Source organism: Leptodactylus fuscus, chromosome 1 (assembly GCF_031893055.1).
Source record: "Leptodactylus fuscus isolate aLepFus1 chromosome 1, aLepFus1.hap2, whole genome shotgun sequence".
NCBI classification, from domain to species: Eukaryota; Metazoa; Chordata; class Amphibia; order Anura; family Leptodactylidae; genus Leptodactylus; species Leptodactylus fuscus.
In genome coordinates, this window is record NC_134265.1 from 191930531 (window position 1) to 191958012 (window position 27482).

Consider the following 27482-nt stretch of genomic DNA (forward strand, 5'->3'; position numbering starts at 1 on the left):
CCTCCACCATGAATTTCCCAAAACTTGGCTGTTTAGAGGCTCCCTCCACCATGAATTGGTCCAAATTGGGGTTTTTAGAGGCTCCCTCCACCATGAATTTGCCCAAACTGGGCTGTTTAGAGGCTCCCTCCACCATGAATTGGTCCAAACTGGGGTTTTTAGAGGCTCCCTCCACCATGAATTGGTCCAAACTGGGGTTTTTAGAGGCTCCCTCCACCATGAATTTGCCCAAACTGGGCTGTTTAGAGGCTCCCTCCACCATGAATTTGCCCAAACTGGGCTGGTTAGAGGCTCCCTCCACCATGAATTGGTCCAAACTGGGCTGGTTAGAGGCTCCCTCCACCATGAATTGGTCCAAACTGGGTTTTTTAGAGGCTCCCTCCACCATGAATTGGTCCAAACTGGGGTTTTTAGAGGCTCCCTCCAACATGAATTTGCCCAAACTGGGCTGTTTAGAGGCTCCCTCCAGCATGAATTGATCCAAATTGGGGTTTTTAGAGGCTCCCTCCACCATGAATTTGCCCAAACTGGCCTGTTTAGAGGCTCCCTCCACCATGAATTGGTCCAAACTGGGTTTTTTAGAGGCTCCCTCCACCATGAATTGGTCCAAACTGGGGTTTTTAGAGGCTCCCTCCACCATGAATTTGCCCAAACTGGGCTGTTTAGAGGCTCCCTCCACCATGAATTGGTCCAAATTGAGGTTTTTAGAGGCTCCCTCCACCATGAATTTGCCCAAACTGGGCTGTTTAGAGGCTCCCTCCACCATGAATTGGTCCAAATTGGGGTTTTTAGAGTCTCCCTCCACCATGAATTTGCCCAAACTGGCCTGTTTAGAGGCTCCCTCCACCATGAATTGGTCCAAACTGGGTTTTTTAGAGGCTCCCTCCACCATGAATTGGTCCAAATTGGGGTTTTTAGAGGCTCCCTCCACCATGAATTTGCCCAAACTGGGCTGTTTAGAGGCTCCCTCCATCATGAATTGGTCCAAACTGGGTTTTTTAGAGGCTCCCTCCACCATGAATTGGTCCAAACTGGGTTTTTTAGAGTCTCCCTCCACCATGAATTGGTCCAAACTGGGGTTTTTAGAGGCTCCCTCCACCATGAATTTGCCCAAACTGGGCTGTTTAGAGGCTCCCTCCACCATGAATTGGTCCAAATTGGGTTTTTTAGAGGCTCCCTCCACCATGAATTGGTCCAAACTGGGCTGGTTAGAGGCTCCCTCCACCATGAATTGGTCCAAACTGGGTTTTTTAGAGGCTCCCTCTACCATGAATTGGTCCAAACTGGGGTTTTTAGAGGCTCCCTCCACCATGAATTTGCCCAAACTGGGCTGTTTAGAGGCTCCCTCCACCATGAATTGGTCCAAATTGGGTTTTTTAGAGGCTCCCTCCACCATGAATTGGTCCAAACTGGGCTGGTTAGAGGCTCCCTCCACCATGAATTGGTCCAAACTGGGTTTTTTAGAGGCTCCCTCTACCATGAATTGGTCCAAACTGGGGTTTTTAGAGGCTCCCTCCACCATGAATTTGCCCAAACTGGGCTGTTTAGAGGCTCCCTCCACCATGAATTGGTCCAAATTGGGGTTTTTAGAGGCTCCCTCCACCATGAATTTGCCCAAACTGGGCTGTTTAGAGGCTCCCTCCACCATGAATTGTTCCAAACTGGGTTTTTTAGAGGCTCCCTCCACCATGAATTTCCCAAAACTTGGCTGTTTAGAGGCTCCCTCCACCATTAATTGGTCCAAACTGGGGTTTTTAGAGGCTCCCTCCACCATGAATTTGCCCAAACTGGGCTGTTTAGAGGCTCCCTCCATCATGAATTGGTCCAAACTGGGGTTTTAGAGGCTCCCTCCAGCATGAATTGGTCCAAACTGGGGTTTTTAGAGGCTCCCTCCACCATGAATTGGTCCAAACTGGGGTTTTTAGAGGCTCCCTCCACCATGAATTTGCCCAAACTGGGGTGTTTAGAGGCTCCCTCCACCATGAATTTGCCCAAACTCTTCTGGTTAGAGGCTCAATCCACCCTGATTTTCAAAACAAATGTTGGTGCCAACTTCAACTTACTACAAGGGCCAAATTCACTGCTGGTGACAAGCTCTCCTCACTGCAAGTGCCAAATACACATGTTTCAAGGTGTTTTCCTACTGTCAGAGAGGTGGTATTGAGTGTGTAAAGTGTGTAGTTGTTAGGCTGTGATGTTGGGGTAATAGAGGGCCTTTGGTGTGTTAGATGCCCCCAGACATGCTTCCCCTGCTGTCCCAGTGTCATTCCAGAGGTGTTGGCATCATTTCCTGTGGTGTCATAGTGGACTTGGTGACCCTCCAGACACGGATTTGGGTTTCCCCCTTAACGAGTATCTGTTCCCCATAGACTATAATGGGGTTCGAAACCCGTTCGAACACACGAACATTGAGCGGCTGTTCGAATCGAATTTCGAACCTAGAACATTTTAGTGTTCGCTCATCTCTAATATTTACCTATACACATTGATGAGCAAGAGGGTAACAAAGTTTTAATCTTTTGACTTTTTATCTTATACATAGATTCGACTTGCAGCTATTTAGAATACAGTATGATTAGTTATTCAGATTCTTTGGGTTTCAGTACTGCCTGAATCTTTCCGGGTTATGAATACAGCGTTTTCTTCAAGTGGACCAATCCAGCACCTCCATTTCATTGTCATTGAACAATTTCTTCACTAATTTCGATGTATACTTCAGGACGTTGTCTTGCTGGAACACTATGTCGTCGATTTTAAACCCATAGTACTCTAGTGTACTAAGTAACTCATCTTGTAAAATAATCATATATAGCTCAGCATTGAGACCACCATCAATCCCGGTCAAGTATTCAATGCCTTTGGCTGTGAAACAACCCCATATCAGGCTTCCTCCTCCAAACTTGACAGTTCCTTCAATTTCTCAATCCATTAACCCTTTTTCCCCGCGTTTCTTCCAGGCCCACTTGCACACATCAGAGCCCAGTTTATTGACTTGCTTCTCATCGCTATAAATCATATTTCTGTTTCCAATCTTCTACTGTCCACTTTTTGTAATTCAAAACAACACTTCTTATGATGATATTGAAGACGAGGATTCTTCAACTTTCTTTGGTCTCCTGTTACAGACTTATGTAATGCAAGAAGTTGCATGGACGCATGTGATCTTACTATTACAAAGTATGTGATCCACCTCCACTGCCGTGTTTATCACACCATACCTGACCTTGTAATGAGCCAACTTGTTGACTCCGATATTCTGCCTGGACATCCACCTCTTGGCTTTTGAATGGATGGACAGACTTCATTTTATATTCTTACAACTGTTAAGGCACTCACATGATGCAGTTTGGCAATTTTCTTGGCCATGAGACCACTATTGATAAGCTGGATGATGCTGTTTCTCTTCTCTTGGGAAATCTTCTTCATGGCTTATCCTCAATTTGAACCAGTGACCTTTTGCTTGGGAATCAACTGAATAACACACTGAGCTATTATGAGAAGAGGCTGTACTTTATAATATACAAGAAGAAAAAGATTTTTCCACCACCAGCTGCAAAACAGTAACAATGCCATTACATGACAAGAATCTGCATAACTAATCATATGCTAAATAGTTGCAAATCATATTCATGTATGAGATAGCCATATTTATGTACTAGGTAGTCTCACGTTGGAAGCTGTAGTGGATGGTGGAATATGAAGTCTGAAAGTCAAAAGTTCAAAACTGTTACCCTTTTCTCACCAGTGTATATGTGTAAATATATATTGAGGCTCAGTTAACATCTGCGTTTGGTATTCCATTCAGGGAGTCCGCTTGCAGCGCTGGAGACCTGGGTTCGAATCCTGCCAAGGACAACATCTGCAAGGAGTTTGTATGTTCTCCCGCTCACACTCCAAAGACATACTGATAGGGACTGAAGATTGTGAGCTCTATATGGGACAGTGACTGACAATGTCTGTGAAGTGCTGTGGAATATGATGGCGCTATACATGTAAGCATAATAAATCAATCAATCAAGTATTCAGATTTATTGCAGGGGAAAGGGGCACATGTCTCGTCTCCTTCACTCTCTCTATGCATCTGCCATGCTGCCAGCCCAACATTCATAAGGAAAAATGTACGTCTGATGGAGGCAGGGGAGAGGCTCGAAGAGTTAAAAAAACAAACAAATAATGTGATTGTCTTCCTCTGCATGCTGCTGCTGCCTCTAATCACTGATGTGATCATCTAGATGTGTGAGGCAGGAGCAGGATTCTTAGGGCCAGTTCATATGGAGTTAACGCGCTCGCATTCTGGCACGTATACACGTGTCAGAATGTGAGCACTCAAAACAGATCCCATTCATTTCAATGGGTCATTACGGGCGTATAACGTGCGTAATCTTGCTCGTGCAATTTTGCGGTCGCAAAATTACACGCGTTGAAATGAATGGGATTCTGTTTTGAGCACTTACATTCTGACACATGTATACGTGCCAGAATGTGCGCCCGTTAACTCCATGTGAACTGGCCCTTAGGGTCCATTCACACGGAGGAAAATGGTGAGGAATTTGTTATGAAATTTCAGTACTGAAAAAAAAAGCCTCCCTTTGACTTCAATGGGTTCCCTTTTCTCACAGCAGAAAAAGGAACCCATTGAAGTCAATGGGAGGCTTTTTTCCACGTGGATTTTCAACGCCAAAATCCTCGCCAAAAAACTCCGTGTGTATGGACCCTTAGATGATCAAGACCACACCTCCTCCTGGCTGCTCTGGCAGTCAACGTTAAGACAAAGGTTGCTTTCATCAGTAATGACATCATCTTCATGTGGGTGTGGCTAACACCTGAAGTCGTGCTTAATGGTTGGCACATGCTGAGGATTAGTAAAGTGTTGCTGATTCTGCCATGATAACTCGCGGCATAATCAGCGCTGATAAAAAGACTCCCATTGAGTTCAATGGGTTCCGTCTTCTGCGCGGAACACATTGAAATCAATGGGAGGCTATTTAACACATTGATTTCAATGTGTTTTGCGCGGAAGACGGAACCCATTGAACTCAATGGGAGTTTTTTTTTTATCAGCGCTGATTCTGTCACGAGTTATCGTGGCAGAATCAGCGCCACTTTACTCTGTATGAATGCACCCTTAGAAAGTGATTGCAACAGGGACTGTGTTGCTCACACAAATCTGAAAAAGGGTAGGACGTTTCTGTAATCTCAGTGTGAAAAATTACAGCAGTTAAATTCATTACAGCATTTTTTTTTGTCTAAAAAAAAAGTACACCTTTAAACAGTTTTGTAAATATAATTAAACATTTTGCTGAGTTTTAAAGATTTTCTCTGACCATCTTAGCAGTGACATCTGTTGTCTTGATCAGTTGCCAATGGATACGACCATTAATGCAGGAACTTTTCATGGTCTGAGACTTGCCAGAAACCCAGCCATGATTTGCTTTGTCAGGTTATCAGGCAGGGACACTACATGTATGTGAATATAACATGGCGACAATAAGGATTTCATCACCAAGTGTGAGACCAAAGCAAGTTTCTGAACTAATGATCATATCCAATGGCTACCAATTACAGATGAGCGAGTACTATTCAAAACTCCCATTTCGAATAGCACGCACCCATAGGAATGAATGGACGCAGCCAGCATGAAGGGGGGTTAAGCGGCCGGCCGCCAGCAAAGTCATCTTGCCAGCCGCTTCCATTCATTCCTATGGGTGCGTGCTATTCAAAACGGCCGTTTCGAATAGTACTCGCTCATCTCTACTACCAATCAAGACAATAGACTGTCACCACTGAGACGATTAGAGAAAATCTTTGAACTTCCTTATAAATTTGCAAAAATGATTTTCTTACAGTTGTATAAAAACTTAAATCTGGTTAGATCCACGGGAAAACTCCTTTAACCTATATTACACTAAGTGTGAAAATACAGTACTACTAATAAATGAGTACAATACATATTACTTGCAGGGATTTCTTACCAGTTCCTTTCTTGCAGATGTATGGCAGATTGTAGTTACATGGGACATCATTCCACTTTCCCTCCTCATGAGAAACCATCACCACACAGTCCTCACCTCCAGCAAAAAAGTTATCTGGCTGCTGGTCCCGCCAGCTCTCGTATTGCTGCAACATGAATATCAGAGCGGGTTAACTGCTTTCGCTAATGATTATTTGTAGGTGGGACAACAGCTATAGGGTTGCAGTGGTAGCCCCTACACAGTATAATGTTCCCAATTTGCCCCCATACAAGTTATTTCATGTAAATTTAAAAAAAATCCCATTCCCACAAAGCTCTCTGTAGTTCTCTTCCTCTTCTCTATGGCTTGATGCACTAGTTACAGTCTGCAGTCCCTACATTCAACACTATCTGCATCCTGAGGACTCAGGATGAATCTAGAGGTGGCACTGTTTGTGACAAATGCATTACCCTTGAACTTAAGTGTGTATGGGGACTGTGAAAATTGCAAGGCCATATGACTGTGCAGCTTATAGAGAATGCTGTTTATGACCACTGCCCACAAGCAAAAAACTAACACTATAGCTTGCAGTGTTCATCAAGATGGTTCTCGGTAAATATGTATTTATGTACTGTGTCTTACTAAATAGCCATATAGCAGCCAAACATGTAGTGCTGACAGCATCCATACAAATAGCATCCCAGTATAGTGCAGCAACGGTTATTGACTATATACCTGGAAGCCTAGGGCAGTGAATGAATTAATGTCTGTATCCCTGATGTCTGTTAATGTCTGTATTGCTGTCCTCTACAGGCCTCTTACGACTTCCTAAGTGATGTCATGGACTGTTGAGGCCCATAAATGGGCCTTAGCAGTCACATGATATAATGACGCATAGCATGAACGAAGAGACCGCAGAGTATAGCAGTAGTTTGCAGGTGGTGAACCCCATGAATTATTATTATGGGGGAACTGTCACTTCAATGAGTACCCCTTGGGGTTGGTGAGGCATACAGCAGTTTGAGAACCACTGGTCTTAGGGCAATTAGAGGGATTGTTGTCTGTATCTCAAGTGGTCTATGGTAGTAAAGTGTCACCATCTCACATGGTCTAAGGCAGTGAAAGGTTTAATAGTAGTTTATAATTTGGAACATTAGTTAATTCTAGTATTCATGTTTGTTTAGGGAAGGTGATCTAGTACAGTGGAAGAGTTAAAGTTGCACTCCTGGGGTGCAGAAGTTACTCAACTCTCCAGGTTCCAGATTTGTCCTGGGTGTATATTTCTATTTCTTTCCAGCACCGACCATAGACATGAGTGTATGGGGAGTCTGATAGCAACAGACAGCTGAAAGTATGCAAGCTTCACAGTTCTGTCTATGATAAGACAAATCAGTATTAGGGTGGCCAATAGAAGCCATTGGCTTAGAGGTCTGATGGCAACTGTGACTGCTGCAAACCCTACAGCTATACCACTGGATACAAGGCACTTTTGCATAAGGTCATAAATATCAAAGTTGCAAAACCATTTATATGTCATAATGTTTGACTTTAGGTCAGGGTTGAAAAATTAATTGCGCTATTGAAATAAGAACTAAATGTATAAATTGTGACCTTTTCTAGACAGTGTAACGTCATGAAAACATGGAAGATTTTAATGCTGTATCTGCTAGCCATATAGTTGGTGCAGCTTACTCACCAGCGCAGTATTATCTGTCCACTGGAAATCCTGTTCTACTGTCCTGTCATTGAGACCAATCCAGGTATTCTCACGACCAAAACCTTTATAGAAACACAATGGCAGCCAATTCATGTATTACTTAACCAACATGTTTAACAAAAGACTACAGTATTGCACCAGGCAAACATTTTATCTTCTTGTTCATTTCTCTTTCAGTCAACATAGTCATTTTTAGCAAATACGAGCATGCCTGTGTGGTAGCCAACCATGGAGAAGAAAGACTAGCAAAGCCTTAAAGGGATCCTATCATACAAACCCTTTTTTTTTTCTGAGTATCACGTCGGAATAGCCTTAAGATAGGCTATTCTTCTCCTACCTTTTGTTGCCTTCTCCGCACCACCGTTCCGTAGGAATCCCGATTCTTGTCAGTATGCAAATGAGTTGTCTTGCAACACTGGGGGTGGGCCCCAGCACTCAAACAGCACTGTGGGCGTCCCCAATGCTGCAAGAGAACTCTCTCCAGCGCCGCCTTTTCATCCTCTTCTTATGGCGGTGGCTTGTAACTTCTAGGCCTTGGGCCTCGGGCAGAGCAGACTGTGCATGCCCACAGGCCACAAGAAAATGGCCGCTTACACAGTATTGTAAGCGTCCATTATCTCACGGCCTGTCGGCATGCGCAATCTGCTCTGCCCGAGGCCTAGAAGTTACAAGCCACTGCCGTAAGAAGAGGATGAAGAGGACGCTGCTGATGAAGATGGAGTCGGCGCTGGAGAGAGTTCTCTTGCAGCATTGGGGACGCCCCCAGTGCTGTTTGAGCGCTGAGGCCCACCCCCAGTGCTGCGAGAAAACTCATTTGCATACCGACAAGAACCGGAATTCCTACGGAACAGCGGCGCGGAAAAGACAACGAAAGGTAGGAGAAGAATAGCCTTTCTTAAGGCTATTCTGACGTGTTACTCAGAAAAAAAGTGTTTGTATGATATGATCCCTTTAAGTAAATTGTATTGTATACACTAATATAGATGAACTTATCATGTATATTAGTGTATTACCTGTATCTATAATGTTTTTTCTCTAGTGTATGCATATGTTATTATACTTACTATTGATAAAAGTCTGTTCCTCTTGAGAATGGATGCTTGTCAGATGCCCTGATCTTCTTCGACAGTCTCTTTCAGCCTCTTCCCATGGCCGTCTTTGGGGGAAATAACGATAGCAGGAACCCTGGAACTTATGCCAATTATGATCACAGCCCTCTGTATCTAACAAAAGAAAGGAAGCGTAAACAATATCAACATCAATAACAATATAGGCTGAAAATCATTAGCTGCAAGAATCAAAATGAAAGATTAATACTACGTTTAGGTAACTTTTTTTGATATATAAAGTATTGTTTTGTATCATCTATCTATCTATCTATCTATCTGTGATATGCTGTCTGAATATTTTTTTGTATACATATTGATCTAGCTGGCTATTTACTGTATCTATCTCTATCACATCTTTTTTTTTTTTTTTTAATGTAGATTGTGAGCCCCACATAGAGCTCACAATGTACATTTTTTCCCTATCATTATGTCTTTTTGGAATATGGGATGGAAATCCATGCAAACACGGGGAGAACATACAAACTCCTTGCAGATGGTTTTCTGCCTTTGGCGGGATTTGAACACCAGGACTCCAGCACTGCAAGGCTGCAGTGCTAACCACTGAGCTACCGTGTGGCCCCTCTATCACATCTTTTGAGGTATCTCACATCAATTAATATTTCTATCTAATCTATCTATCTGAACCTAGAACCTAGATACACATGGTCAGATCCCAGTCTAAACTTGTTTGTTACGCTTACTAGTCTTACACATTGACAAGTAGTAGATTTTATGGCCTCATTTCCTTGCAGTTCAGATATACTAGGTTTGCACATTGAATTATTATCCATATTAATACTTATATGTCTCCCAGCTTTCTATTTGTCTATTGTACACAGCTGTCTTCCACTAAATGGAGATCATGTGGGTCACGTCATAAGGGGAGAGAAGGACACAGACATCTGGCTTGGCTGCTGACACAGGTAAAGTTTTACTGTAGGGAGCTGACTCAACACAACCCTTGGCTTAACTGCTGACCGTACACTACTACAATGCTAGGAAACAGTCTCATTCTACATCTGCTTCTTTCTCTCTCTATGTATATATGTATATATTCACATATGCATATGCAGGAAGTTATCTTATATTTAGAAACCATTTTGTATGCAAAATGTAGAAATCTGCATAAACATTTCAAATCACATTTTTTATCTGCACAGATGCTACGTAAGTGACCATCAGCTACACCACTATTCAAAAGAATATATCACCCTTAGGTCCGGTTCATATCTGCAACTCGTTAATCCGTTCAGCGAGTATGCATGGGGACCCCCGAAAGGACTACCGACCGCATTGGCAAGCGGTGTGCAGTAAAAGCACACGGACCCAATAGAATATAATGGGGTTTGTGTGCTTTCTGCACAGTGTCTGCACGTGTCATGCGGACAGGAAAGTAGATCATGAAGTCCGCGGAAAGCACACGGACCCCATTATAGTCTATTGTGTCTGTGTGCTTTCACTGCCATTTTTCCCCCTTTTTTAACTGATGTAAAATGTATTGTCACCCAATGGATTAGTGGGTTGGGTCAAAAAGAAAGACCAATGACATTCATCCGTTATTTTCACTGACAGTTAAAAACAGGCTAAACTAATGACACACAGCCATCAAAAGCGGAGTGGATGGATTCAAAATTGATAGAAATTGGATGGTTTTTTAACAGACATTAGATCCGTCAAAACATCACTGTCGTGTGCACTGCATGCTTTTTGGTAAATTGCACAGCCCTATTTGAGCAGCAAGAGCCAGGCTTCCGTGAAAAATCTTGCGCGGACATTAGCATTGGACACTAGCTGTGTCCGTGACATTTTGCATTCATTTAAATAGCGATCGGGTGCGTTCTTTTACAGTCCGTGCCTGTCCTTAAGTGTCCGTTCCTAAAGATGTCCGACTTTTCAAATGGACAGAAAAACCCATGTAGCAAAACATGTAGGTCTTTTCTGTCCGCTTGAAAAGTTGGACATCTTTAGGAACGGACAGTTAAGGACAGGAACGGAGTGTAAAACAACGCACCCGATCTCCATTTAAATGAATGCAGAATGTCATGTACACAGCTAGTGTCCGCTGCTAATGTCCGTGCAAGATTTTGAATAGACATTAGCAGCGGACACTACCTGTCGGAAACCGACGGTAGTGTGAACGCTCCCTAAGAGTCAGCTGTATAAACAAATTTAGTGGATGGCACAGGCGGGTACAGTGGTCTTGAGGTGAGATTTTAACCAACTGGATATTAACTGGGGTCATGGATCTGCATCATCTGTAACTTATTTCATGACTATTTTATGGTCCTTGTGGAAGATCCAACTAGAGGGGATGCTCTACTGGATCTATTCACTTCTAAATTTGCGAGAGTTGTAGGAAATGTCACTGAGAAACCATAATAATAGCGGCCATAATCTAATAACATTTCACCTAAATTGTAAAAACAGTTTGGGAGGGAAAAATCCCTTTGAGCAGCAATTGTCAAATAGTGATACAAGTGGGAGACATTTAAATCTACCTTGAGCAAAGCAAATGTGCACCCATAGGAAACAAGTATAAAACCCTTAATTAACCCCTTCACCCTATGGCTTATAGCTACTGTTAAAAGGGCAATAAATAATAAAAAATGGCAAATAAAAATATAAGTCTGAAGGGACAGCTCTAGCATTTAAGAATTACAAAGCACTTAATGAAATCTGTACAAGGGAAATAAAATCAGCTAAAATACAGAATGAAAAGCAGATGGCTATGGAAAGCAAAACAAATCCCTAAAACTTCAGTAAGGCCTCATTCAAATGCAGGTCGAGGCTCTTCCGAAGGGGCAACCAATGCTCTGTTCCATTCCGATGATTACAGAGCAGGTCCTCTCTTGCTCTGTAGCAGGAATGGAGTGGATCAGAACCCCCAATGAATCCCAGGATATAGGTGAATGGGTGACCATTGTCATTTGGTATTTTTGACTATTATGCCGTTTATGAGTGAATGTACTTAGTTGACATAATCTTTTATTTCTTAATATGGCATATGTGTGTACATAATACTATTCATCTGGACCCCTGGTTACCCTGCCCATGGTAAAAATATTGACTTTATATAACTGTGTGTATTACCTCACTAACATCACTTTGGTTTGCTGGCACTTTTAAACCTGATGGTTTTTCCCGGTCATTTTGTGTAATTTTTGTAGTGTGTCACTGTGTGTCCATGTGATTTTTAATATTTGGATAGCAATAAAAATTATATTTTATACCTATCTGTGGATATGGTTGTTTTTTTGTATATGTGAATAGTGCCAATGTGCCAATGGACTGGTGCAAAGCCTATTTTGGTGCCTATTTTCAAGAAGGGCTCTAGGTCTTCCCCAGGAAATTACATATCAGTGACTTTAGAATCCATAGCGCCAACCATTTTACTACGATCAGAGTTTTCTCCATTCCCATATGGAAAACACAAATCTAAGGGTGCTTTCACACGGAGTAACGTGCCGCGTGATGTGGCACGTATACGGCGTGTGAGAGTTTGCGCGCCGTATACGCTTCCATTGATTTCAATGGGCGTTCGGATCATATACGCCGCATTATTTTGCGGCCGTGATAACGCGGCGTATACGATCCAGGCTCCCATTGAAATCAATGGGAGCGTATACGGCGCGCAAACGCTCACACGGCGTATGCGTGCCAGGTCACGCGGCACGTTACTCCGTGTGAATGCACCCTTATTCCCCTCTCATTTGCAAATGCTACCCTTATAATACTAGCAAGCAATTAACTTCTTCCTGCCCTGCACTGTATTAGTACACTACAGTAAGCAGATGTTCCTATGAGCCATGTACTACTAATTTGTGAGTGTTTGCGCCTTCCAATGAAATACACTGCCTCTACGCCAGATTTGTGGCTGGATAATGATCCTGGACAACCAGGAAACTTCTGCAGGTGAAGTGCGTTTAAACAGTATGTGTTGGTGGACAGCATCACATGACCCATGGCCATTTTCAGTCTACCAAGTGTTGGTGCTTCAGAATGTGATTCAAGAAGATCTTCTAGCGAGAATATATTTAAGTAAACTTCCCAAATCCTTGTACTTACTCTTTAGTATAGATTGCAGATACTTCCACATAGGACGTATTTGATGCTGATATCCCATTGCAGGAAACCAGCAGTGGATTTTCTTGAACTACTTGACAACAAACAACACAGAATGACCTGAAGTTGGCAGGCTGCTGCGAGACATTCTGCACCTCAGTTCAGTTGTGGAATTTGTTTAAATCCCATCCACTTTGCTTCTACAGTACAATGCAACAGATTAGCTGCCCAAGAAGCCTGCAGTGCCAAATCCTCTGCATGTATGTCCCATGTAGACTTACTCTAAAAGGGGCATCACTAGCAAAGCTCAGGTCCAAAGCAAACTTTTTACTTGGGATCCTGCATAGTACCCCCTTTACTGGTACCCACACAGTAAAATGCCCCCTTTACTGCCCCCCCCCCCACAGGATATTGCCCCATTTACATACAGTATTATGACATATAGTAGCCTTCATGCTCCATGTATAGTGGCCTCACCACACAGTATAATGCCTCTTCATGGCCTCTATACAATATAATATTCCACCATGGCCCCTCCACACATTATACTGTCCCACAATGGCCTTATACTTTATAATGTCCTATAGTGGGCCCTCCACACAGAATAATATTCCATAGTAGACCCCATAAAGCAGGGGTGCCCAATACATCAATCGCGATCTACCAGTCAATCGCAATGGACGTATTGGTCGATCGCGGGATGCAGCCAGGGATCCCCGGTGTCTGCTTGTTCACAGTGCAGGCTGAGAGTCGACTCTCAGCCTGCGCTGTGAACAAGCACTCTGGACATTTGCAGGTCGCTCTTAGGGATGGAGGGGGCCGGGGTGCTGCTTGTTCACAGAGCAGGCTGAGAGTCATCTACGGACACTGGCAGCCCCAGCCTGCCAGTGTCCAGAGATAACTCAAAGCCTGCGCTGTGAACAAGCAGACAGCGGGGATCCCTGGGCTGTCACAGAACGCCGCTGTCCTGCTCCCACGATCCGCCCGACCACGCCCACATACCCGGCCATGCCCACAGACACACCCCAGCCCCGCCCACAGTCACACCCCGCCCCCGCCCACAAGAAGTGGGTAGTAGATCTTAGGGCTTGGGCATATTAGAAATAGCTCACATGCTGACAAAGTGTGAGCACCCCTACCATAAAGTATAAAGTCCCACAGTGGGACCTACATACAGTATAGTATCCCATAGTTGCCTCTCCACATAGTACAATGTAACCTAGTGACCTCTACGGTGTTTGTTTTTGAAAAAGTTTCAGGATCGGTGAACCCCGAAATTTTTTTGGTTCCCCATCCACAGGCTATTATTCAAACCCCAGAGTATAATGAGTGGAGACCCAGGGGAGGTGATTTAACATAAGTAACAGTGTTACTCACTAGAGATGAGCGAGTACTATTCGAAACGGTAGTTTTGAATAGCATGTTCCCATAGGAATTCATTCCTATGGGTGCGTGCTATTCGAAACTACCTATTACTCACCTCTCCTGGGCTCTGAGGCAGGTCTTCAAGCTTCGTTGAATGACATCACAGACTAAGACATCATTATATATTGTGACACCAGTGTAACCCACATGACCACTGAGGCCCAATTACAGGCCTCAGCAGTCTGTGATGTCATTAATCACTTCAGTATCGGGCCAATTTCTGATCCAGGATCAGACATATTTTAGTTTTTTTTTGTATGTGCAGTTTTGAAGGCTGTAACATTTTTCTCATATGTCTCATTCAACTAATTTTTGCGTCTGTTTTCGGGGACACATAGGATTTTATTTTTATGTTGTTTTAATTTTTGAATGTATTTAAATTTTTTTAGATCCTGGAAAATATAGACAAAATAGGAGGGAAATCGTGTCTGATTTTCACCTTTCTTTTTTTTTTTTTTTTATTTAATAACACAAAGTGCTACTGAAAAACTTTATAAAATAGTTTTTCCTCTCCGTTACGGTAATTTTTTTTTGTATGGTGTCGTCGGGGGTGGGGCTATAACCTTTAATAGCGGAATTTTATTGGCGTATTGGTACATTTAGCACCAGTTGCAGGAGGAATACAGTCTCCTGCACGCTGTTCTTAGACTTATAGAGCTAATCTGGGTCCTGTAGGACACAGCAGCTCTTGTAAGACGCTGAGCCTGGCGGATCACGTGACCGCCGGGTCAGAGGGCGGCTGCATCATGGTAACGAGCCCTGGACCCACACCTAGGCTAAGGCCTATTCAAGACCCGCCCTGGACCATGCATAAGTTAGAAATCTGGGGGAGATATACCGGGACTCCAGCCCTTTGCCTGTCACCTTCTCACAGTACTCGAACTCATTCATAGGCTGTTTATAATTACATTTATACATTCATATACTATACAGCATATACTCACACATATACAGAAAAAATATTAATACCACCAAACATCTTCATTAATACATATATAAAATATAAATAGAGTAAATTTACAAGAGAGACCAGAAACAAATCCACACAAGATGTACTCCACAATGGTAAGATTGGATAAAATATTATATTGCGTAAATCAATTGCTAAAGCCCTTCATAAAGAAATCCATTCCAAAAATAACAATATGACATAACAGTACTGTTTACTATATTGATATGGAATGGATTTCTTTCTGTAGGGCTTTAGCAATTTATTTATGCAATGCAATATTTTCTCTATCTTATCATTGTGAAGTACTTTATGTGTGGATTTGTTCCTGGTCCTTCTTGCAAATTTACTCTATTGATATTTTTATGGATTTATTAATAAATATGCTTGGTATTATTAATATTTTTTCTGTATGCTTTTGTTTCTGGTATATATCCATAGTAGGGAAAGTATACTACTGGCAGGCGGCCTGTATGGGTGAGGGGGCCCTGGGCAATTTTCCACTTTGCCCTAAGGCCAGCCCTGCCTCTGTTATAAATGGTGTAATCTAATGTCCTCTGTTATTTATTAATTATATAAATTGTTTGGGTATCCACATGACAAATAAGGTTCACTGTGGATAAATGAGAGTTTATACATCTGGATAAAAATAATTTGCATGTAACATATTTCCTAGGGAGATAAAGCTAGGAGAGTCACTGGCAGAGAAGGACCTAGGTGTTCTTACAGAATATATAATATTGAATTACAGCATGTAATTTTAATCAACTGCTACTAAGGCCAATAGGATATTGTCATGTAAAAGGGGAATGTACTCGCAGAACAGGGATGTAATATTACCATACCTCCCAACTGTCCCGATTTCCACGAGACATTCATGATTCCAGTGACATGTCCTGCGGTCCCGGTTGGAGGGAGGTATGTCCCGATTTCAACTCAGATCTGCTTCCAGAGGATGCAGATCTGAGTTGAACACATACGCGGCTGAAGCGAGGAGCTGACACAGGTCAGCTCCTCGCTTCGCCGCTGCCGCCGGCTACTGGCTTGTAGACGCGATGTGATGATGTCACATCGCGTCTACAACTGTGTGCCAGTGAGAGAGAGGCACGCAGAGTGCAGCGGGGGAACGAGGAGAAGGTAAGTGTAATGTGGAGGTGGAACGTGAAACTGGGGGCAGATGAAGGAGAAGACGGCATGACACTGGGGGCAGAGATCTGGGGACATGAATCTGGGGGAAGAGATGGAGAGGACATGAATCTGGGGGCAGTGATGGGGGGACATGAATCTGGGGGCAGACATGGGGGGACATGAATCTGGGGGCAGAGATGGGGGACATGAATCTGGGGGCAGAGATGGGGGGACATGAATCTGGAGGCAGAGATGGGGGGACATGAATCTGGGGGCAGAGATGGAGGGGACATAAATCTGGGGGCAGAGATGGGGGGACATGAATCTGGGGGCAGAGATGGGGGACATGAATCTGGGGGCAGAGATGGAGGGGACATGAATCTGGGGGCAGAGATGGGGGGACATGAATCTGGGGGCAGAGATGGGGGGACATGAATCTGGGGGCAGAGATGGGGGGACATGAATCTGGAGGCAGAGATGGGGGGACATGAATCTGGGGGCAGAGATGGGGGAGACATGAATCTGGGGGCAGAGATGGAGGGGGAACATGAATCTGGGGGCAGAGATGGAGGGGACATGAATCTGGGGCAGAGATGGAGGGATATGAATCTGGGGGCAGAGATGGGGGGAACATGAATCTGGGGGCAGAGATGGAGGGGACATGAATCTGGGGGCAGAGATGGAGGGATATGAATCTGGGGGCAGAAATGGGGGGACATGAATCTGGGGGCAGAGATGGAGGGGGGACATGAATCTGGGGGCAGAGATGGGGGACATGAATCTGGGAGCAGAGATGGAGGGGACATGAATCTGGGGCAGAGATGGAGGGATATGAATCTGGGGGCAGAGATGGGGGACATGAATTTGGGGGCAGAGATGGAGAGGACATGAATCTGGGGGCAGAGATGGGGGGGCATGAATCTGGGGGCAGAGATGGGGGGACATGAATCTGGGGGCAGAGATGGGGGGACATGAATCTTGGGGCAGAGATGGGGGACCTGAATCTGGGGGCAGAGATGGGGGACATGAATCTGGAGACAGAGATGGAGGGGACATGAAACTGGGGGCAGAGATGGGGGACATGAATCTGGGGACAGAGATGGAGGGGGGACATGAAACTGGGGGCAGATGAAGGGTGTATATGAAACTGGGGGAGAGATAGAGGGGGAACATATAATTTACGGGTGACTGTAGGAGGATTATACTGTGTGCGGGCAGATGAAAAACTAATGAAAATGGGCGTAGTCAACACAAAAGTGGGCGGGTCTAAATATGCCGCGCCGCACATTTTGTCCCTCTTTCAGTTCTTCAAAAGTTGGGAGGTATGATATTACCACTTTATAAGTCACTGATGTGACCCTATCTGGAATATGTGGTTCAGTTCTTGGCACCAGTTCAAAGAAAGGGTGGCCTAGAGGTGGCAAGTTACAGCAAAATTGAGCAACACAATTGAAAAGGGGCATAGAGGACCTCAGTTATGAGGAGAGATTAAGGACAGGGCCCCATGAGTCGGAAACGACGCGATTTGCCCGCAGCAGAAGCGCCGCAGGAAAAATCGCATCATTTTAGAGTAACTGCAAAGTGGATGGGATTCTTGTTGAGCTACAGCTCTACTCTTGCGATTTATTAGTACTGTAGGTCCACAATAGATGTCTAGTGACAAGTGCATGGGCCTGGAATCTCTTTTTCATGTTCTTGGAATTCTTGCTTCATGGCCTTTGTCTGCTCTTGGTGCTACACAGTATAAAAGTCACAAAGAGATATTTTTAGACTGTGATCTTCCTTCCTTGTAAGTCTCGTATTTTACCACTGTAAATATTGTTATCATATAGCACACAAAAATTCCCTATAAGAATAATGTCAGTTTTAAAAAAATAGACAAATAAATAAATAGATTAAAAATAGAATAAAATATTGATTGATGATTATATTTCTGAATGGCAGTACTACTGGCACAGAGCGAGACAGAGAGATATAACTGGTTTAGTTCTCTTAGCATAAGCCATTTACATTCCCATCCACTACCCCCTTGCTGCTTTATTGATCTCAGTCTGGCACACTCATAAATTATCAAGTGGAACAAACTATCTTCAGTACATATAGACAAATCACAATGTTCAAACTCATTTTCCTTCATTTCTTTATCCAGAATTCACAAAAGCTTTTCTGCTGCTAGTGCTTTTTTGTTCAATTAACTGAAAAAAAAGGGGTTGTCCAGGATAAGCTGATTAACCCCTAAACTAAACTCCCTCCCCTCAACTAACTTCTAATTTACTTACAAAAAATATATAATTACCCATATCCCTGGAGCAGTCATGTGAAGGCCCCAGGGGCACTTTCTGATAATATGGTGATGTTCCATTTCACTGCTTCTGAAAGGGAACTGTCAGGAGGGGCCGGGGCTATGCTGCACGGAGGCTCCCAGCCTGCTCCGTGTCCAGCGCCGGGATGGCTGCTGGTTCCGGCGCAGGGTAGGCCAGAGCTTCCGCTGAAGTTTGCGGAGGTTCTGGTTTTTCCCTGACGCCGGAGCCAGCACGTCCAGGGTCAGGGGATCAGCGTCGGGCCTGAGGCTATTTTCGCCTCATTTTGCTCCTGGCCCGCCACTGGTTATTCGTTTCACCACGGCATCAGCTCCCTAAACTACCTCCCTGCCTGTCTCCTGTCCCTGCTATTCCTGTACATTCCTTCTGTGTATGACCCGGCTGGCTTTATAGACCTTCTCTCCATGATCCCGATTTGGCACCTTCCTGAACTCCTGAAGAGGCTAGATTAATGAGGCAGTGAGGGTGGGAGGGGCTAGTGAGATGGAGGGTTTTGTAACGGACTGAGAGAGGAGGGGGGGGCTAAGTGAGAGAAAGTTAGTGCAGCACCTGCACAGGAAGGAGCACAGCAGGAAGCTAACACTGGTAAACAAAGGAAGAGAATGCCAGCAGCAACCAGAGACACTCAGAAATTACTCCAAACACTGCAAAAGGTATATAGGTGTACTTATTAACCCATCACAGGTACTGAGACCTTTCTGAAAAAAAAAAAAAGATTCTCTGCCCGAAAAACCCACGGGCCGGAACTGCCATGCTAAAGTGCTGCGGGAACAACCATGTTGTGAACGCATTGCGGTTCATCCCACAGCACTTTCAACAGAAAGTTCACATAGTTTTCCTCCGCAGACTTTCTGTTACAATTATATCTATGTGAAAGCCGCCAGCGTTTCCGTAGATATAATTGACATGCTGCAATTTTCAAAAATGAAACGGTTTTGAAAATTGCAGCGTGTCTACACTGCGATTTTTTCTGCAAAGTGGGTATAGGATTCGCATGATTCCATCCACTTTGTAAATACTTTACAACGCCGCGATTTTTACCAAATCACACCGTTTACGGCCCGTGGGACCCCGGCCTTAGGGTATGTTCACATGGAGTTTTTTGGAGTGGATTTTGACGCGATATCCAGGTCTAAATCCAGCTCAAAAAAAGCCTCCTATTGAAATCAATGGGAGCCTGTCATTTCCTTTTTCTGCAAGCAGTAGGTATGAAAGTATATATTAGTTTGACACTTAAGGGTATGTGCACATGGCGGAATTTGCATTCTGCATGTTAACACTTCCGCGCGGTTAGCAGCGCACGACACCGGCATTCCGCTCCAGATTAGGCCTGAAGTATGGGCCTAATTGGGAGGAAGCCTTGTGCCATGGATGCTGCGGCTGAGTCAGCCATGGAATCTGTGGCAAGATAGGGCAGCTTGCTTCTTTTTTCTGCTACTAGCTATCGGAAAAAAGAAGCAAGCGACTTCCATTGAGTCAGATTTTGAGGCGGATTCCGTGACAAAATCCACTCCATAAAACTCTGTGTGAACATACCCTAAGGCCGGGGGCCCCACGGGCCGGAAATGCTGCGATTTCATATCTAGAGTAGATCATCAAAGCATAGTAAACTGATTAGTTTCCTTGGCCTTTGCATGTTATTTGTAGCCACTCATTTATATATTACACATAAAGTTGCATGAAGATTGCTTTTTATTTTTCACTTTCCATGTGATTCCTTAAACAATAGCATTAGCTATGTCACACATCGAAGTTAACTAATATGACTAAAATGTAGTCTGCATAGATAGGTCTAAGAATTGTTAAGAATATTCTTTTCAATAATTTTTGAGATTTTCAGAGAACATTAAACATAATAAAAACATAATAGAATATGACAGTAGGTCTCATGAACATGGACCAAAGACCAAAATCCCTACAATAAAGGATGCAATTTATAAGGAAAAAAGGTAGAAGTAGACCAGTCAGCAAGAGGTTAATGTATGCTAAAAGTATATCCACCTGTTACTCACTCAAATAGTGGTGAGGCTGCGGACACAGTATCAATAGCGAGTATTTCAGACTATAGCAGTGACAATAAACAAATAACCTAAATACCTGTAGCCATGTCTGTAGTAACTGCCTTGAACAAGATGCACCACAGATGCGGGTACCCGGAAGGCCACTCCAACGCGTTTCGCCAAAGGATTCCTCCTGTGATTTCCGAAACCGTTGCGTTTTGACAATTGCAGTATGTAAATTATACCTACGGAAACGCTGATGGTTTCCCTATAGGTATAATGGAAGCAGAAAGTCCGCAAAGGAAACCTCTGTGGATTTTTTGTGAAAAGCGTTTTGGGAAAAACCAAGATGCATTGTCGCCACTATTTTCCCTGTATTGCTTTTTGCTGCGGTCCGCCACTTGGAGCCCTAGCCTTAAGGTGTGATTCACACTGAACTTGCTTAACCTGAAACAAATCTTGGAACCCGAAATGAAATGAATCTTGGGCGGTTCGTCCATCTTTAGTTAAAGTGCTCGAAAGCACTGAGGTGAAACATTTTTCAGTGGAATGGTAATTCTGTAATTCTTTAGGTCTTTCAATTGCTGAACACATTTTTTATCAACAGCTAGAGGGCTGAGGGCAGACATTAGCTACAGCATTCAATGAGAAAAGGATTAGATAAGAAATATTGTGGTGTGAGAGGGTAGCAAACTGGCTGGTAGAACATATGGGGAGTGGCGACATGGCCCGATTCCCAGATCTTTTACTAAATTAACCAACCACAGAGAATGGTGCAGCTGTCAGAGTGTATTCTTTTATGAAGGCGATAAACATAGGAGTGAGAGTGAATGGGTTAGAGGCAGTCATCCACCCTGTAGTACAGCAATGATCATTTATCCTCCAGACACAATACTGTTAGACAAATACTAATATCATTTCCTCATTCTCAATTAGTGTTAAGTACAATTTCTAGACTGGAAATAATTAATCCAGGATGAGGCTTAATTAGCATAAAAGTAGCTTCCACGATTTTACTAATCACCTAATGGTTCCACCATAATTAAATGTTGCTGATGTGGAATTAAACAGGAATAAATTTACAGAAACTTTGTTGGCCCTTGGATTGTCTGGGCTCCAGGCAATTGACCTGTTTACCTTACTCTGTGTTAATTTAGGCAGATCACATATTAGAAATCACTTTACATCCGAGACTCGAACCTTCCGGACTTCTGGCAGCCTGAAGCCACATAGACTGCTATGCTGAATGTTATACTATTGTCCTTCCTAATCTATGCTTCACCACTGGGAATGAAATAGCCTGCTAACTAATTGGATTTGTAGGGCCTTAACGTTATTAGACATCTAACATGCCATAGGATTACAAATTAATATATTTATTATTATTGTCTTTCACAATTATTAGTATGGCGGCCCTGTAACTCATACTAATTATTTCCAGGCATAGCGGAGAAGTGCCCTGGAATATTCTTCTATGCATTTAGATAGCATCTATTTTCTACCACACAATCCAGTGTTCTTGTAATCTAATCTTCAACAGATTTTGTACTATGCCAGTTTTATAATTAGATCCCCTGGAATGGGTAATAAACAACAACAATACTGTCTTTTGATACATCAATAATAAATGATTTTTTCATTGTAGAGGTTTTGTATATTCATATGATTTTTATTAGCTTGAACATGACCTCATGGGATGTTTGTTTTATCTTTGTGCATTCTTTTGGATATACTGCAGGGAAATGGCAGAGGAACACAGATTTTCCATGATCTCGCAGAAGACTATTTGTATGCAATTAGTAAAATCACAGAGGTCTATTAAACAGCCATCTCCCCAAAGCAGAGACACACTTAACTAACACAGGAGCGCCTACAAGGTATTAGCTAGATATCAGGCAAGAGTTTGCCAATAATGTACCATGTCCATATGAAGAAACCATAATTTGTTAGTAAATTAGGAAAATAGGAAGAATTTAGACATTATCATAAGATGTATTCATCACTTTTATTTTACAATTAACATTATTTTTCTGTGTGGGGAGGGCTAGGAATAAGTCAATTTATGAACCACCAATCAATACAACAATTCTCTATTAACCCCTCGCCTAATTCTGCTAGTTAGAGGATCAGTACAAAGCTGGAGCCCCACGTGGTGTAAACGCAGCAGTCTGGCTGCGTTGGAAATGCCATGGCAAAAACTGTGGCATTTTACACTCCCTTCAAAGTGGATGGGATTCTAGCTAAACCCTTCCACACATCGCAGAAAAATCCCCACAGCAGAAACACTGTGATTTCCATAACTGTTTTTTTTTTGGAAATGGCATTTTGTCGCTTATACCTAGAGAAACGCTGGTGGTTTCCCTATGGGTATAATGGAAGCAGAAAGTATGCAGAAGAAACCTCTGCGGGCTTTTTGTGAAAGGTGCTTTTTTGCTGCAGCCTTAGCCCAAAGATAGTGATCAATAATGTAAGTTCTCTTATCAAGCTACTATTCAGTATATCATATAATTATTGCAGCCTCATATAACATGTAATGTATTATAAAGCGCTGCTTCAGTATGTTATCCATTTTGCTAAAAGATGACAGACCTACAAACACCACTGTTTGTTCACACTTACCTTTTCCACATGTGCTTCCTCCATAGCTTGGCAGACATAAACAAAGAAAGGAGTTTATTTCATCAATGCAGGTCCCTCCGTTCTGACAGGGGTTGGACAAACACTCATCAATATCTGTGAACATATAGTATATGCATATATCATTACTAATACTATCATTAAGATGTGTAGGTGTATATCCCTATGTTATTTTCCATGTGCCCCCACACAGTATCATCCTCCTACAGTCACCCGTACACTATATGTCCCCACATTATAATGTTCCCTTCTAACTGCCCCACAGTATTAGGTCCCTCTCCTGATGCCCCAGTGTATTGCAAAATTGACAGGGATCTCTGGATTCCTGTAAGATTGCTAAGGTTCTTTTAGATTCCGTGATAGAACAAAGAAAAAGACAGGCCAGACACATACTAGCAGGTTAACATAAATGTATTATGTAGATTAGCTAGGATTACTTACTGTCACAACCTCATCGATGCCGATCGGTTCCCATCGAGCCTTTAGTGACAGATCCAATCGGTGGACTTTGATGATGCAGGCGTCCCCACACCCCCCACCGATGAGTGAACATTCAATACACCCAGTTTAAACTGGGGGAAACTAGAGGGGACATGAAACTGGGGCAGCTGGAGGGGGACATAAAACAATGGGGGTAATTGGAGGGGGGCAATAAATTAATGGCAGCTGAAGTGGGACATTAAACTGGGGGCAACTAGAGGGGGACATTAAACTCAGGAGGCTAGAAGCAGACATTAAACCATAGGGGTAGCTGGACAGTGACAATAAACTGGGGACAACTAGAGGCAGACAGGTCCCCCTCCAGCTACGGTTTAAAGCCCCCTCCAGTTGTCCCCAGTTTAAGTGCCCCCCTTCATCTACCCTCAGTTTCATCTCCCCCACCATTTCTCCCCCAGTTTGATATCCCCTTCATTTGCCCCATTTTATGTCCCCCCTCCATCTGTCCCCAGTTTTATGTCCCCCCTCCATCTGCCCCAGTTTCATGTGCCCCATCCATCTGCCCCAGTTTCATATTCCCCTCCATCTGCCCCATTTTCAGATACCCCCTTCATCTGCCCCCATTTTCATGCTCCCCCTTCCATCTGTGACCCCAGGTTCATGTCCCCCCCTCCATCTCTGCCCCTAGGTTACTGACAGACACACACACTCCATCTCACATTCCTCTCAGAACTACATCTCTTCATCTTTCGGCCGACACACTAAGACACGCCTCCAATAGTCAGGTGACGTCTGACGTCACACACAGGTCCTTGAGTCTTAAACTGCAGCAATACTAGCTTTCCACTGATCACCCATCGCTTTTATTGCTGTTATAACAGTGGAAAGCTAGTACTGCTGAAGTTTAAGACTCAAGGACCTGTGTGTGATGTCAGACGTCACCTGACTATTGGAGGCGTGTCTTAGTGTGCCGGCCGAAAGATGACTATAGAGGGATATGCAAGGAGCTGCGCGGGGGCCGCAAACTTTCGTCCCGAGGGCCACAGTTGGCCCGCGGGCCGCAAGTTTGAGACCCCTGATTTAGAGGGTCATAGCCGAAGACTGTCCTAATTGATAAAATTATTGTCTTACTATATTAAAGATTACTCAACGGTATAGTGTATACTATAAGTGCATAAGCTTCATGTTTCTAATGTTAGCATGTTTTCATCACTTAGGCTGGATTCACACCTGCGTTGGAGTCCCTGTAGGAGACTGCGTCGCAGAATCTGCTTAAAATCGCTGGAGAGAAAAGACCTGCAAGAAGGATTTTTCTCTGCTGGTTTCAGTATAAAACTTATGGAAAACGGCCCAAAACCAAGCGGACCCCATTATGGTCTATGGGGTCTGTGGGTTTTTGCGGGTAACCACTTTTTTAGAAGACAGGGTCTCTGTCTTTCGGGTCCCCATGTGGACCCACACAAGTGTGAAACTAGCATAAGCTGTAAAAATCTAAATATTTTATTAAAATAATATATTCAAGCAGTGTACATACCAATTTCACAATTCTCTCCAGTGTAACCCTTGTGACAGATACAGCTATAGGTGCTTCCATTAGACTGACAGGTTCCCATGTGCAGACAAGGGCTGTGAGAACATGGTTGAGGTTCACCTACAAGGATAAGAGGTGGTCATCAAATTGATACACAAATTCACTTCAGCATAAAGACATAATTGAGGTGAGGTACAGATTGTACATTATACTGTGTGGAGGGGCCACTATTGGACATTATACCAAGTGAAAGGACGCTATAGGAAACTATTCTCTCACAGGGATCTCTGGTGTGAATGGGGGAAGGAGAGGGGGGGGGGGAGGCATCATTCTGAACAAGGTGCATTATACCCTTAATCTGCCGAGCCACCATCTTGGAACAAGTCTATAATTTTTTTTTAATGGGAAGGGGTGCATGTACACATATACAAATATATATGATATATATGATAAGATACGTACACATACATAACCGTAGCAACATGCCACTCACAGGATGGCATACCCAACCACTGTTTTCCATTTATTCTTGTGTCTCCATACCTTTGAACCACCTTGTATTATTACACTGTATGATAATTACAAATTCCTAAAAGTGATATGTATATAATATTTTATCTATTTTGACATTTGCTAGAGATATTGACATACATTTCTATGTTAAAGAGGTTGTGTAGGCTAAAATTATATATATATATATATATATATATATATATATATATATTTAAATAGATTTCACCTTCCCTGACGTCATATAAAAATAAAATTTTAGCCTAGACAACCCCTACCATGCATGCAAGAATCTGTTCAGCCTTGTATGCCTTGTACACCTCAGTGAGTAGAATGGTGGCTAATGGTGATATTCACATATTCTAGTGTAATGTTTTATCTTATTTTTTTGCACAGCAGATTTTTGGCTATAGAACAGTTAAATACTAAGTTGGACGAGCTACTGCTATCTGCCATTCTTTACTTTGTTACCAAGAACAAGTTTGCTAGTAGTTGCTGGGAAATGTGTAGTAAGAAGAAAGGACGTTAAGAAAATAGAGCAATTGTGACAAGGACAGTGATAAATGGGACTGCGGACATGAGGGAAGTGAATGGGAGCTGAAAATAGGAAAGAGACAAATATGTGGAGAGAGCGTTAGATAAGAAAATATTGAGACAAACGTAATTTAGGGAAGAAAAAGGAAACACTGATGAGAGAACATTATATAGAAAAGATGTAAACTCATTTGGATGCATCTATAGAGAAGTATTTATCAATTCTGTCTAGTGTCTAATACTTAGAACAGTCTGATGCTTCACTCCTTGTACAACAAAGGGGCATGGCTATGTTGAAAGGGGTGTGGCCTGATTTGCAATACTTGGTGCAAAAATGTTGGCACTTTTTCTGGCATCAAATAGGTCAACTAATAGTAGGTGTAAAGTATTTAGAGCAGGCAATCTATGGCTACAGCAGACACCGTTTACTCTAAGTTTGCACTGTCTAACTTTTGCGAATACTCCGCGTATTACAAATATCTGCAAAGTGGATGGATTCTGGCTAATCCCATCCACACATTGCAGAAAAAAATCTGCAGTGGAAAAGCTGCAATTTCAAAAACAGTTGCATTTTTTTTTTAAATAAATCGCAGCATGTCAATTATACCTACAGAAACACTGGCAGTTTATGTATACATATAATAGGGACAGGACGTGCGCATTGGAAAACTCTGTGGACTTTCTTAGAAAAACGCTACGGAAAATACACAATGCATTTACACCACAGTCTTTTCTGCAGCACTTTTTGGCTGCGGCTTGCTACTTGGGGCCTTAGCCTTAGTACTATTGATAAATCTGCCCCATAGTGTTCTTCTACCAGAAACATTACAGCACAAGCTTTCTTTACAGTATTTTACATTACTTGAATTAGGACATACTGTATGAATGCCATTGAGATGAAGATTCCTGCTCAATATCCCTTCCAAGAGCCAGGGTAGGGAGTAGTTGCAAAGCAGTACCTCTCACTCCGACAGATTCAGTATGTTCATGTTTTACAGCACAAATAGAGGACCATTCCTCAAATGACGGCCATGTAATACTACCTTTCCCCTGCCTGGATAGCTGTAGCTTCTTTCCAGACTCACATTGATCAGCTGATGTCTGCGGCAGCTTTCATATTGGGTATGATAAAACAATATCATGTATGGTCGGAAGGAATGTATCATCAGA

General features: G+C 43.0%; 1 protein-coding gene across 1 annotated transcript in view; it reads right to left on the reverse strand.

Annotated features, from left to right (window-relative positions):
* Positions 1–27482, reverse strand: part of NCAN (neurocan) — a 195828-nt gene that overhangs the window by 11641 nt on the left and 156705 nt on the right. The window contains exons 9-13 of the mRNA XM_075280411.1: positions 25272–25388; positions 23282–23395; positions 8733–8891; positions 7648–7730; positions 5973–6117 (exon numbers count right to left, since the gene is read on the reverse strand). Coding sequence (XP_075136512.1) covers positions 5973–6117; positions 7648–7730; positions 8733–8891; positions 23282–23395; positions 25272–25388 — 618 coding nt within the window. The remainder of the gene's footprint in view (positions 1–5972; positions 6118–7647; positions 7731–8732; positions 8892–23281; positions 23396–25271; positions 25389–27482) is intronic.